Source organism: Talpa europaea, assembly GCF_964194135.1.
Source record: "Talpa europaea genome assembly, chromosome: 16".
Classification (NCBI taxonomy): Eukaryota; Metazoa; Chordata; class Mammalia; order Eulipotyphla; family Talpidae; genus Talpa; species Talpa europaea.
In genome coordinates, this window is record NC_140084.1 from 10,999,272 (window position 1) to 11,014,072 (window position 14,801).

General features: G+C 44.3%; 1 protein-coding gene across 1 annotated transcript in view; it reads left to right on the forward strand.

The window, feature by feature from the left end:
- Positions 1-14,801, forward strand: part of HYDIN (HYDIN axonemal central pair apparatus protein) — a gene marked incomplete at its 5' end in the record, with an annotated part of 266,133 nt that overhangs the window by 97,206 nt on the left and 154,126 nt on the right. Inside the window, 2 exons of the mRNA XM_084256586.1 lie at positions 637-801; positions 2,146-2,298. Coding sequence (XP_084112712.1) covers positions 637-801; positions 2,146-2,298 — 318 coding nt within the window. The remainder of the gene's footprint in view (positions 1-636; positions 802-2,145; positions 2,299-14,801) is intronic.

Genomic DNA, 14,801 nt, shown 5'->3' on the forward strand with positions numbered 1-14,801 from the left:
ATATTTTGAGGAGAGGCCAGGTTAGGCCCTGAGCTCCCAGTCGTTGGAGAAAGACACGTAGTGCATGCTGTGAAAGAGGACCACAGGGTCTGCCCAGCACACAGGACCCGCCCCAGCTCCAGAGCACTGAGGGCACTGGGAACAGCAGGATGAGGCACAGGGCAGTTGACAGGAGAGGGTTTTCCTGGCAGCATCAGCATAGTGAAAAGGTTGGAGGTAGGATGGAAGGAGTGTCTCATGCTCAGGAGATGCCAGTGGCCTCTCTGGACGAACTGCAAAGGGACAAGGCGGTGGGGATCCAAGCATGGAGGCGTGAGGCTGGGTGCAGGAATGTGGGGAGCTGTCATCCTGAGCTAATTGGTGCTGTGGCTCATTTCTGCCTCTCGCTGGGTTGTGCACTTTGGGGGTGTTTAAAGGGTACTTGATCAAGCTTCCTTTTTGGAAGGAAGTTTCCAGAAACTTCCTTTTTGGAACCAGGATGCTGAATCAGGATGTTCATCCCCATTTACTTGCTTGAGCAATATCTAAAGGGCCTTTGTGGACTCAGGACAACATACGTATCAAAATAACCTACTGAGCAAGGCGTTTCACGCAGTGCGGCGGGCGGGCTAACCTCTGACTCACCTCTCCCGCCAGGTGCTGGAGGACTCGCCCACCGTTTTGCTCTCCAGCCCCACCCCCTGTGGGATCATCCCTCCCCGCAGCACGATCCACATCCCGCTGGCCCTGGAGACCCAGGTCAAGGGAGAGCACAGGTCCACTGTTTACATCTTGACCTTCGGGAGCCGGGAACCCCCAATGGTGAGTGTGTTGCAGTTACAATGACATGGCCGTAGTTAGTTTCTGTCAGGTGTTTCAAGCCTCCCCACTTAAGGCCCACACCACTTCCCACCTCCTCCAAATGGACTTCCAAGTTTTACAGTTCCAGTCTGCAGTCGCCAAGTATGAGTGCTGGTGACCTTGGAGCCTCAGGTGACCTCAGGAGCATCTGGTGACCTTGGACCTTGGTGACCTTGGAGTGCTGGTGACCTTGGACCTTGGTGACCTCAGGAGCATCTAAGGGGAGCGGCGTCTCCTGCCGGTCTCCTCTCCAGGCCGATTAATCAGTGTCGGAGGGGAGAGGGCCACCCCAGTGGTTCTGGATCCAAGTGGGGTCCTGCTAGCTGACTACAGGTGGACTCTAAGGTGGGGTTCACGCCCCACTCACAAAATCTCTTCCTGTGTAGTCACTGGACTCAAGGCCCAAAGTGACCCGCCGAGGCTCTCACAGAGTAGGCTCGCTCCAGGTAAGAGGAGAGGGAGACCAGACATCTCTCCTCTCGGCGGCCTGAGCTCTTGGAAGAAGTTGCCCACCAGGCTATAAACCCCTGGACACCTGGCTTGCTTGGCAGCTGCGTGATGTCAGCTGCATTTGTTCGAAGGGACTCCAACTGCTTGAAGTGTTCTAGACCGGGAGTATCTCTTCTGTCTCAGACACCATAGTTGAGTCTCCTGGCTTACGAGCAGCGTTATTAAGGGAGGTCAGCCCCAAGATGCCATGGTCCAGGTCTTGCACTCACCCCACTGTGCCCACTGTGCACGCCCCTCAGAGGTGGCTTGCTAAGGAGGCAGCATTTCATGAAAGAAACGGGCACCCCTTTCCTCAGGCAGACAGTCCCTGGCAGAGGGCACAGGGAAAAAAGGGGAGCAGAGCAAGTTAGATTTGTCAGGTTGGTCATCCCCAGTCTGCACAGCTGTGCACCGTGGACAGCCCTGTCACATAACGCAACAGAAGTGGGACTCTGTCCAGCTACACTGACGCGCAAGTGTCAGCCCTTCGCCCCACGCTCGGTGTGCTCGGGCCACGGCCTGGCCGGCTCATGGAGCTAGGTGGTTCCAGTTTCCCTCTGCATGGCTTTGGGCTGACTCAGGGAAGTGGATTGTCCTTTTTGATGGGGAACTCCAGTCGGGAGTCACAGGACTGGCCCAGCATGGCCACCTCTGTCCCTCTGATTACAGAGTCCAGATAGAAGGGATGTCAGTTCTAATAAGTTCGCTTATACCCCGGCTTTTTACGAAAGGGGTGCCTGGAAACCTGTTTCAATTGATTTTATGCGCCAGCCTTTTTCAGGTAGTCCTCTGTGCTTTCTCCTGTGTGCAATGCAGGTCTGTCACTTAAAGAGCATCGGAGAAGGCCCGGTTGTCTATATTTATCCTTCTCAAGTTGATTTTGGCAGTATCTTTGTCCTGAAGGAGTCCTCCAGGATGCTCAACCTGTTGAACCAGTCCCTCATCCCCGCGTCATTTGAGGCACACATGGTGAGTAAACCGTAGGTTGTTGTGATGGAAACACAGCTCTGCCTCTGTCACTCAGGCAGGGGCCCCAGTTCTGCACTAGGCTTTGGACATGATCACCAGAAGCAGGGACTTGCATGGTTCAACCATATTAATCTATGTCTTCCCATCTCCAGTACCTCTATATCGATTTTTTGTTGTTGTTGACCCAGGAACACAATTTTCATGTTATTTGGTAAATAATTAACTTTATTATAATCCCAGTTCAAAAAGATGCTTCAGAGGTAAGAAGCTCTCCTTACTGAACTGTACCTAAGCCCACCTCCTCCAGAAAACACTTTCTAAATGTCTCTGTAACTGAAAGTGCTTTATTATAGTTGAACACTTTTGGCTAGAACTTTGTTAGTATGCTTATCCTGTTTTTGTTCTCTCTTCCTTCTAGCAATATTTTAACATAGTTTATGACAACAAGATGAAATTTGCCAAAAGTAGCAGTTAAAGCAAACAGCAAAGCAAAGATAGACATAAAATGGCTCCAGAATTGAATCTGTCTCATTTCAGTGTATTTCATAATGGCATTTAGATCTGCTAATCTTCAATAGACTAATTTTTTTTAACAGAAGAAGAGTGACTTTTTTTTTTTTTTACAAAATTTAAAATTTCCAATCCAGTAATTCAAAGTATTCTGGAGGTTAGAGATAATTTTGAAACTTTAATATGACATTTTAAAGGCTAGCACTCCCCAGCCTATCTCCAATTTTTTAGAATTTGAATAAGAGCTAACATTTGGCTTCAGCATTTGCTAGCTACTTCTGAAAAATCAAATATTATTAATTTTATAAAGGCCACTGTCAGAAAGAATAGGACCATAGTTTCCTACTGACTTGTCACAGCTTATCAGATTCATTGGTGCCAATTAGCAGCCAGCCATTCATCATTATCTTTATTCATTTTCATTATCATTTGTTATCCCTCATGCAGGCAGACTTTTCCTGTACAGTCACTGCTCTTTTTAACATGAGCCTGTCTTTTCACAACCTGTCTTTTTCCAGTGTCTTGTGGCTCATGTGTAAAGAATGTTTATTAATACTTAAAGGAAAGCCCTATTGAAGAGGCACCTTTGCTGGTCTTCGTCCAGTTGGCAAGCGTGGGCGTCGCTTAGGAAGTGTTGCTTCGGGCCGGTTGTATCTGTGCAGAGTTGACAGCAGTTAAGGAGGAGAGTCAGGAGCAGTGCAGGAGGCTGAGAACTGGGCGTGGGAGGGCCCAGGTGGATTACGGGAGAGAGCTGGGCAGAGACCACCAAAAAGCCTGGTGTGATGCAGCCTCCGCTGCCTTCCTCCCCCACTCGCCTTTCCCTCTGTTGTCTCAAGACTTCACTTCTTCTGGCAACTCTTGGTACATTTTGGAAAACAAAAGGCACATCGAGGATCTGTCACTCTTTAATATGGCGCCGCCATCGGGTGATCTGACTGGTTAACTGGGACCTTTCCTCTCCTTAAACGTGTCATGGTTCCTAGCTGCGATTCTTTAATATCATCTCATCAGCCAGCTCTGCCCCCAAGGAATCAATGTGTGATAAAAGCGATCAGTTGTGGGTTGTATTTTTCCTTCAGTTCTCTCAGAAAATTGGTGTTTATGGAGTTGATTGCTGGTAAAGCATGAAGGTGATTTCCGCTGCAGTTCTCATAGGGAAAAAATCAAATTCCGTTCATATTTCACCTGGGATTTTTGATGGATATCCTTGTAAATATGATGTTTGAATATTGTAGGAATTTGGGATTAGGCTTAGAAATTTACTACAATGGGAAGAAATTGAAATAACATTTGTTACATTTCACCTTGACATACAGTCCTGAACTTGCAAAGTCACCCTTACAGAAATGACCAAGTATTGAGGGAAGAGTTTCAATTCATACTTGTTTGCTCCCTGACAAAGCTCAGCACCCAAGTGGTCAGCTGTTGACTGCATTTCATTTCTAGCTCACTCCAAGGTAAGTGGGGCCAAGGGCATAGTCACCCCTCCTGTTATTACTACAGATTCAGGTCTGAAGTCCTTTTCTTTTCCCTCTGGGTGCCCTGATAGAGGGTCCTCCTCTCTCTCCCCACTGGCTGCTGCTGAAATCAGCTCTCCCCACCCGTGGCTCCTGCTGTCTGTCGTCTGTCCATTGCTTCGCCTTGTGCGTGGTGGCACAGCACGGCCCCTGCTGTGATTAGATTGTCCCTCAGTGGGGAACAGCCATGTGATGTCAGCTGGAGTGTCAGGAGATGGGAAGCAGGAAACCCACCTTCACTGTGATGTTGGGGAGATAAATGACACTGAGAATGGCTCAGAAATAAACACTAGACGACAATGATTTGTTTAAAATGGAAATCTCGTTGTACGTGGAGTAAAGAAACAGTAAAGATTTTTTTTGCCACTCCATTAAAGTCTAACTTATGAGTATACCAAAAAAAACCAAAAAACAAACAAAAAAAAAACTTAGGAAAAGCAGCATGCTCTGTGACCTGAGGCAGTGAGCTTTGTGCTCTGGAAAGCCCAAAATATCAGTTCCCGGAGCACTGGCTTAATTTGGATTTAAGCTGAGGAATTCAAAACAATAGTCACCTGTGATTTTGAAGAGTGAGAAATCAGAATGTGGCAGCAGAATAGGGGCTAGGTGTACACAGCACCGTAGCAGGAAGAGAGCCCTTCTCTTCAGTGACAACAGGAATGGCGGTCTCCCCTGGGCCCCGGGATCTCAGCACTGCTGGAAGTTGGAGCAGGTGCACCACCCAGCACTTGTTTGGAAGCTTCTGGAATCCTTTTCCTCTTCCTCTTGGTTCTGGTTCAGCCAGGGGTCCCATCACCTCAGGCACTTGTGTGCAAGTGTCAGTGACACCTTGGGCTTCTCTGGCACTAAAACATATTCATGGGGGGCGTCTGCCTCTGTGACTTGCGGGAAAGGCCATTGGGTAATTATATCTTTAGAGTTTCTGGGATCAGGAAACAAGAATTCTGAGGCTTCACTTGAGCACAGACCTTTGTAAATGTTGATTTTTCTCATCACTTGCCAGAGCCGTGTACAGTGCTATGGCATCAAGGAATTTTCCAGGCTTTCACATCTTTTTTTTTTTTAATAATTTATTTTTATTTTTTATTTTTTTTAATTTTATTTTTATATTCCCCATACAATTGCAACCCCCTTATTTTGACCCCAATCCCTCCTTTCCCCCGCCCCCCCATTGTGTGTCTCTGGTTCATAGTTGTTTGTTGATTTTGATTTTTTTCTTTTTTATAGTTATTCTTTTTCCTGGTCCCTTATTTAAGTTTTCTAGATTCCTGCTATGAGTGAGACCATCCGGTATTTTTCTTTTTCTTTCTGGCTTATTTCGCTGAGCATGATCCCTTCAGCTCCATCCATGTTGCTGCAAATTGTGTCTGTTTATCTTTTTTGATTGCTGAGTAATAGGCTTTCACATCTTAACACCCTCCCCCACTGGTTATTTCCTCCTTGAGCTGAGGACCCCTTTCTATATTTTGTTCATATGCCTTTCTCCTTCAAATGACAAGGGTCTCTGCTTTAAGCCCCCAGCATCTACCAGCAGGTTTAAAATTATGATGATACTAATATGAAGACATGGATTGCAGCCAATGTTTATTTAGTTCAATTTGCCATACTATATGCAATATTCCATTGACTACAACTCTGTGAGAAAAAAAATACTGTTGTGTGTGCATTTTGATGAGGTGGAAACAGTGGTCCAGATAGGGTAAGTGAGTCCCTGTGGCCTGTGAGGGGCAGAGCAAGGTTCTAACCCCTGTGACCTGGCTTTAGACCCTGGCCCCTTTCCTCTGTGCCTCTGGCCTGCCTGACTTGGCCCGGTCGGTGGCAATTAAAGTGAAATGCTTTTGATTTCATGCTCATGAAAGAGCTTTAAAGGTAAAACACACCCAGAGGAGCAAGATTTGCTAAGAGAATAGAAGAAAAAATTAAGGAGCCTTTTCTGAAATAGACAAAAAGGACTGTATATTCTTCATTTAATTCCAAGATGTGCTGAATGTACTTATGCAAATCACCTTAATTAATGTCATTTTTCAACCACGCATAATTATTTCAGTTGTATATCTCAAATAATGATACATCTACTTTCCCACCTTTTTTTTTTTTTTTTCATTTGATCCTTTGTAATATAGTATGACAGAGCAGTCAGGTCACATGTGAATGTGTGTGAAAATTCTTTACTACATCAGCTCTTAAAAGAGCCCCGCCAGGGCCTCCCCTGGTGGCGCAGCGGTTGAGGCTGGGCTGTGAGGCTGCCTGTAGCCTCTGCAGCGCTGGTTCATTCCCCGGCCACTGGCGAGGGTCCCACAAAAAAAAAAAAAAAAAAAAAAAGACCCGCCAAATGACTCATCCGATGACAAGAGAATGGCAGTCGCTGTGATGTGGTGAGACAAGCGAAGGTTTGCGTTTGACAGAGAGCCGTGTGCTTCTTACCCCACCCCACCTGAGACCTCTTTCTCTTTGACAAAGCAGAACGTGAGGCCCAGAAGACAAGTCCAGCAGGCCCTATTGATTATAAACAACACTGAGCGAAGGGAAGCTATTGATCGAATGTTAGGTAACATGATGGGTCAGCACCTTCCCTGCATTTACAGCAACAGCACTGCTGATTGAATATGACTGAGTGTAAGTTAAAACTAAAATGAAAGGAGGTTTGGTTCCCTTGTCACTTGAGAACCACCCAGAAAATTGGAAATATATCTATGTGTAGGTTTCCGGCAGGCCTTTTAGCCTTCGTTCTTCCCATCTCAGCTTTTAAATAGCTTTAGTCAATTGTTTTTTCAAGTTAATTATCATTCAGTTATATAGTTGTCACCATAGGTGGAGATGAGGCTGAAAATCCCTTTATATGGATCAAGTGTGTTTTTTCTTCCCAACCCTACCTTCTCCATAAAAATGTAACTTCTCCATTACCAGCATCATCATCAACCCAACAGTAAAGGACTGTTTGCCCCCCTCTCCAGTCACATATTCAAATTCTAACCAGCCATGGAAGGAGGTGAGGTCCTTGGCAGGGAATAAGCTCACAGAAGTAGAGCCTTCATGAACGGGGTTCCTTCTCTCCTGAAAGCACCCAGAGTCCACCACATAGTCCACTGTGTCCAGTTCTTTATCTTTTTTAGAAACTTTTTCTTTAGAAAATAACACATGTACACAGTATTAAATTCAAATGACTTCTCTCTATTCCACGTGTAAGTGAGATCGTGGATTCATGGATAAAGTCTTTCGCTTTGATGCCTGCAGTTTTCTGTGTACTTTACAGAGACATGTCATTTGGTGGTGGGTGCACTTGGGATAGGGGGGACCCTATTCTTATAAAATACCAGCAACGATGTGAACTAACGGTGCTTCAATTTAAAAAATGAAAAAGAAATGGAATGAAACTAAAGCCAGAGAGCACAGTTAAAATTAAATGGGCTCTAAAGAGAAATTAGAATGTCCATATCCTTTTATTTAATAAATGTGTATATCTTCTTATTATACAAATAGCATTATCCTTATTTTGAAGAAAGGAAGTTAAAGGTGAGGAAAAAATCACCCATTGTGCCACCAAATGGACAGACACTATCAAACTTGTGGTGTGCCTCTTCTGAAATCTTACCGTGTAGCTGGTTTGTCTGTGTATTCCTCCACGCTCCTGTGGGATAGTACTTTTTTTGTTGAGTGGTTTTCACTCAACAATGTGGTGTAGTCACTTTTGAGGTGAATTACTCAGGATCATTTTCAGTGACTGATTTCTTTGACATCATTTGTCTCTAGCACAGTTGACTTAACGAACCCCCTACTGACAGGTTGCTAACCTTTTACCACTGTAAGCTGTTCCCTGAGACTAAGTTCCTCTCCAGGCAGTTGCTGAGGCAATTGGTATGAACGTCACTCTGAGTCCCGATACATCTCACAGAATCATCCCCCAGAAAAACTGCCCCTTGATGCTGAGGGGCACCTCCCTCCCCCATATCTTGCCAACCTTCTCTTTGCTTCTGCCAGATCTGGCAGATGAGAAAATCCTGCATTGTTAGTTCTGTGGCTGGTGCTAACTGTGTGAACTGTACTAACTGATGTGAGAGCTATAAAGGTAAATCAACTGATTCAGAGTTGAAAGTGTTCATGGGTCGGAACTTTTGATTCACGACTTAAAGGACAAGGACGAGGAGGACAGGGATAAACAGGGTGCACGTTCCAGAGGGCGGCCCAGGTTGCTGCTGCAGTGGTCTGCTACAGCGCACAGCAGGGTGTGGAAATAGCACCTGGGAAATCAGCCTGGGAAGCAGCTCTGGGGCCTGCTCTTCGGGAACCTGTGATCGGCCCTGCACACCTCCCACATAGCCTGAGTCTTCACTGCAGACTGCTACGTGTCTAACCAGAAAAATAACAAATACCCACCATGTATAAGGCCCATGTATCCTGGAAACTGTACGTAGAGTTTGGGGGTGTATGACTTTCCTATGGAGGGATTCTATAGCTTTTTCAAAGGAGATAAAAGAGTCTGTGCCGCTGGTCCAGAGCCCCCAGCATCTTCAGCACAGGAGAGGAGCAGGATCAGGTCTGGGAAAGAGAATCCCGCCAACCACACAGGCCAGGGAGTGCACAAGAAGGAAGGGGAGCTGGACGTGAAGTTTAGCGTGAGAATGTTAACAATAGCCACCACTGTTGAATATTTGCTCTGTGATAGACAGAGTGCTGGACCCTTCGATGCTCATTTATTTCATCTCCAAGTAATACATTTAACCAAAACTGAAACCTACCTTTTCAAATCAGCCCTCGGTGGCCTGGCTGCATTAGCGAGGCCACAGTTGACCACTCGGTCATGGACCTCTAAGCTCATGCTTTTCATCACAACACCCTGCTGTCTCTCTTGTAAAGCACCAGCCCCACTTCTCTTGCGCTCCATCATCTAATATCCAGTTAATTATTTTAAGCAGTAAAGTGACTCACTCCAGGGAAGAGAACCATATGACTAGAGATACCATTTAAAAGCCAAAAAGGAGAAAGGTCTCGGGAACTGTTATTGTTCTTGTTCCACAAAGAATTGATTATCTGCTGAGATAATAGTATAAAGCCAAAGAACCCCCTCACTCTGTGCATTGGCTCCCGTTGTTACGTGCATCTTCTCATCCCATGGAAGGACATTCTTACAGATTTCAATTGGCAAAGGAGTCATTTTGAAGAAAAGTGCACAGTGCTATTTTCTTCCAGCTTCATTGTCATTAGCACTACCGAATAGGAGGTCTGTCTGAATGCATTCCCTCCTCATTGTTGAAATGACATGTGCAAACAATAGTGTTCACTTCTGCCTTTTGTGGCAAATATTAAATCCAAAACAGGGAAGCTTATAAAAGCTCTGACTTACCTTGGGAGCTGAACCTCCTCCTGCCTGAGGAGCCTGCTGGTGCCCAATTGCCAAAGGAAATGCAAATGCTGTCTTCAGAGGTCTGATCTCTCAGGGAGGGGGTCTTAGCATTCATCACCAGGAATGCGGAATGGCTAAAGATCACACTTGCTCTCTTTGCATCATCCACGTGCCTAGGCAAACCTGGCCACGTTGTTCATGGGCTGCTGTTTGACCTGCCCATTTAGCCCCAATCACAGGGAAAAAAAAACCAACAACAACCAGAGCAATTGTTGCTAGAATTTTGGTGGAAGGCTTAGGAAAGCACACTTTTATCAGACCAATGAAACCCTGTATCTGATTTTTATTCCTGTGTAGCAAATTCCCACAACTAAGTGACATCACACATCAACTTGAATCAGTTTCCCTGGGCCTGACTTGACTGGATTCGCTCCTTAGGACCTTCAAAGGCTGAAACCAAGGTGCTGGCTGAGCTGCTTTCTTCTCAGGAGGCTTCAGTAGGGACAGATCCACTTCTAGGGCCTTCAGGTTGTGGACAGAGCTGCTTTCCTTGCAGTTGAATGACGGAGGTCACCATTTTCTTGCTAGCTGTTAGCCAGAGTCTGCTCTCAACCCCCCCAGAACAGTTCCCTGCATGTGGCCCCTTCTGAGGGCCCCTCACACCCAGAGTCTCTCACCAGGCAGAGCCCAGTCCCTTCTAGGGGTTCACCTGGTTCAGTCAGGCTCACTAAGGATCATCTCCCTGTCTCCAAGTCAACCATTTTAGGACTTTAGCAACTTGTGCAAAATTGCTGCACCTAGATTTGTGTTTGGTTAAATGTCTGGGAGAAGGTAACTCCGCACCTGGAGATAGAGATCTTGGGGGCCATCTTAGAAGTCTGCCCACCACAAACCCTTACAGACAGCTGCTCTTCTGACATCAGTATTGTATGTTAAATGCTTTCTCAGCAGCCATCTTAATTTTTGCATTTTTTTTTTTTTTTAGCAAATACTATTGATCTCATTATCACATGTCACATGGGGCATTTCAGATTTCAGGAAAATAAAGACAATAACTGTCTTTTATGAGGACTTACTATGTTCCAGACACTACCATGAGTTTTACATGAGTTACCTCATCCTAATCCTCCCACAACCCCATGTGAAGGTGCATGAGCTATAGGTGAGGAAACTGCGACAGAGCCAGTTAAGTGACATGCCCAATGTCTGATGGCTGGGACGCCCCAGAGCTGGGACTCAAACTCACATCTGTCTTCCTTCAGTGCCCCCCTTTCTAACCTGAGTCCACCTGTTGATGTCTTGCTGTACTGAGATTTTGAAAAGGTAATGCAATGTCCTCCATAGCTCTAACAGTTGTCATCCTTTTTCATCAAATTTGCAGTCTAATAACAGAAAATGTCACATAGGCCAAGTCCTCCCTACAAAACAAAGGGCACCCCTGAAAGTCAAATACAAAAGAAACACAAGGGTGTTAGAGCAGTTTAGAGCCTGGCTTTTAGGAAGGTTAGTCCAGTCCCTGAGCAGCTGGCATTTTAATGTGCCGCCTTCTTGGATTTTATGATATACTTTGCTGCTTGGTTTGATGCCAAACATTGATTAATAGGCTTCATCAAAGAGAAGAGACATCAATTTGGCCCTAGGGAGCAACTTCAGGTCTTCTATCCAGAACAGCCAACCTGTGTCAGCAGGAATCAGCATAGAAATGGTATGAGCCCTTCGGAAACAAATGTCCCTTGACTTGAAATAGCACTGATGCTGGTGACATACTCTCTTCATTGAGAACAGGGGACTGACCTGTACTACTGGCTGGAGGAGGAAAATAAATGGTCATGATGGAAAATATGGCATTGACATTCAGAAATATCTGTTTGTTGATAAAAGAAGGACAAAAATGGCATTGATTTATGTTGTAATTCTAAACTGAGTCTGAAATAAGTAAAACTACAGGGACTGCTATAAGGCCACAAATTGGGGGAGAAGGGCCAATAGAATGAGATAATCTTGCACAGAACTTTCTCATTTTATCTTCTAGCTGCCCCTCCACCTGTCCTAACAGCAGGCCTCCCAACCTGTAGATCCCAGAGGAGATGAAACCCTAAGTTATAGTTCCACTGCTCTGTTCTGATGGAGTTAGCTCTGAGTTGAGATCCAGGGCAGTTGTAGGGAGACCCAAGGATGTGGCAGTGGAATGAAGCATCAAGGTAGCTTTGGTAAAACATAGCTGCCAGTTCACCATGCCTCTCCCCTTTACTCTTGGACCCAGAGCTGGGAACAATTCCAGCTCCCTTTGGAGTTAGGTGTGGCCACATGAAATGGCCAGTGGAAGTGGGCAGAAGTGATGTGCACCATTCAGGCTGGGCGCATAACATCCAAGCATAGGGTCCTCCATTCTCTCTTTTCTCTTATTGATCAACTGGGTGTCAATGTTTAGAATGGCTTTGAAGCCACAAGTTAAACATGCCAGAATCTGTTTAGCTGGAGTCCTTGAGCAGGACAGAAACCCCTTCTGATGTCTGTTGTCCATTGGAATTCATGTGAACCAGAAATAAGCTTCTATTGCATTAAGCTGTTGAGTGCCAGGGGTCTTTCTGCTATAGCAGCTACCATTACCTTATCTAAGAGAGTAGACTAGAATCTAAAAGCTGAAAGTAAGAAAGACAAGTAGTTCTAAGTAAGGAGAAAGACTGATTACTCTTGCATGAGAAATCAATTTCCATGTGTCACTTTGATTGGGTAGGTCAGACTGAAAATGATATTAAGACTCCCATGTACTGCAATAAAAATGCTGATAAAGCAAAGCTACAATGATCCATTAAAAAGTACTTGCAGAAAATTTAATTTGCACTTATAGCTCTCTTAGAACTCATGTTTATGTCATTTTCTACTTTGACTCTGTTAAAGGAGTTCAGTGTTTTCATTTTGGGCCTGTCTTTGTCCAGGCCGCTATACAAAGTGCCACACACTGGGGCGCTTCTAAACAGAAGCTTAGCCCCCAAGTCCTGGAGGCTGCATGTCTGCAGTCAGGGTGACAGCTGGGTCGGTTCTGGATTGCACACTGCTCTCCTCATTGTGTTCTTATTTGGCAAGATCAAGGAGAGGAAACAAACTCGTAACTGGTCTGGTTTCATAGGTTCATGGGTAGAGAGGGATTTTACCTCGGGATGAATTGTACCTTGATTGAGATGCTATCTAGAGAGACCTTGAACTTTATTTTTTATTTTTTTAATATTTTATTTTGTATAATTCCTACATCATTTTTCATTTTTGCACAATGTGTGCATTTTCATTTTGGTTATATTCCCCATACAATTGCACCCCCCCTTATTTTGACCCTTATCCTTCTTCTTCCCGCCCTCTCCCACCTTAGTGTGTCTCTGGTTTATAGCTGCTTGTTGATTTTGATTTTGTATTAATTAGTCTTTTTCCTGGTCACTTATTTAGGTTTTCTAAATTCCTGCTATGAGTGAGACCATCCGGTATTTTTCTTTTTCTTTCTGACTTATTTTGCTGCACATGATCCCTTCCAGCTCCATCCATGTTGCTGCAAACTGCACGTGTTTATCTTTTTTGATTGCTGAATAATATTCCATGGTGTATATGTACCACATCTTCTTGATCAAGTCATCTATTTTGGGGCATTTGGGTTGTTTCCATAGCTTAGCTATTGTAAATAGTGCTGCTATAAACAAATGGGTGCAGGTACCCTTTGGAATTGATGTTTCTGTATCATTTGGGTAAATACCTAGGAGTGGAATTGCTGGATCATATGGAAGCTCTATCTTTAGGAGGTCATGGAATCTCCACACAGCTCTCCATAGTGGTTGGACCAGTTTGCACTCCCACCAGCAATGCAGGAGAGTTCCTTTTTCTCCACAACCTCGCAAACATTTGTTGTTGCTAGTTTTTTTAATGTGTCATTCTCACTGGTGTAAGATGTTATCTCATTGTAGTTTTGATTTGCATTTCCCTGACTACAAGTGATGTTGAACATTTTTTCATATGCCTGTTGGCCATTTGCATTTCCGCTGGAGAAATTTCTTCTTAGCTCTTCTGCCCATTTTTTGACTGGATTATTTTCTTTGTTTATGTTGAGCCTCATCAGTTCTTTGTAGATTTTTGTGATCAGTCCTTTATCATTAGTGTTATGTTCAAAAATTTTCTCCCAGTCGGTGGGATTTCTCTTTGTTTTTGTTATTGTCTCTTTTGCTGTACAGAAGCTCTTTAATTTGATGTAGTCCCAGCTGTTTATCTTTGCCTTCACTATCACTGCTTTGGGTGATGTGTCTTTAAAGATGTTGCTGAGGTGTATGTCATGTAGTGTTTTGCCTTTATTTCCTCCTATATATTTTATGGTTACAGGTCTTATGGCTAGTTCTTTAATCCATTTTGAGTTGGTTTTTATGCATGGTGTGAGGTAGTAGTCAAGCTTCATTCTTTTGCATGTAGCGACCCAGTTTTCCCAGCACCATTTATTGAGCAAACTTTCTTTGCTCCAGTACATATTCTTTCCTCCTTTGTCAGAGATTAGTTGACCATAAATCATAAATAAATAAATCTGTGGGTTTATTTCTGGATTTTCTATTCGGTTCCATTGGTCCGTGTGAGACCTTGAACTTTAGATGTTAGGGTTGATGCTGGCACAGGGTAAGATGCCAGGGCTGTTGGGATGGAATGGATGTATTTTGCATCTGAGAAAGTACAGAATTTTGAGGACTGGGGCAGAATTCTATGAATTGGATGTTTGAGTTCTCCCAGAATTCATGTGCTAAAGCCTTAGTCTCCAGTGTGACAGTATTAAGTGTGTGTGTGCAAGGGGGTGGGCATTTGGAGGGGAGAATTAGCATTAGTTGAGGTCAAGAGGGTGGAGCCCTTAAGAATAGCATTAGTGCCCTTAGAAGAGTTACAATACTGTAAATGGACTAAGATAGTTAAAAAAATTTCTTGGATTAAAAAAAAAACACACATTAGAAATTGTTTCTTTGAACCTACAAGCGGAATACAGTGACATTAATCCTTATAGTTTCTCTCACCAATTATAATTTATCTGTAATCCTGAAAATTAAATTTAAGAGAATTATTATCTTTTCATTAATATTTTATGATAAACCTATAAACAAATGTAGGTTAATGTTCTG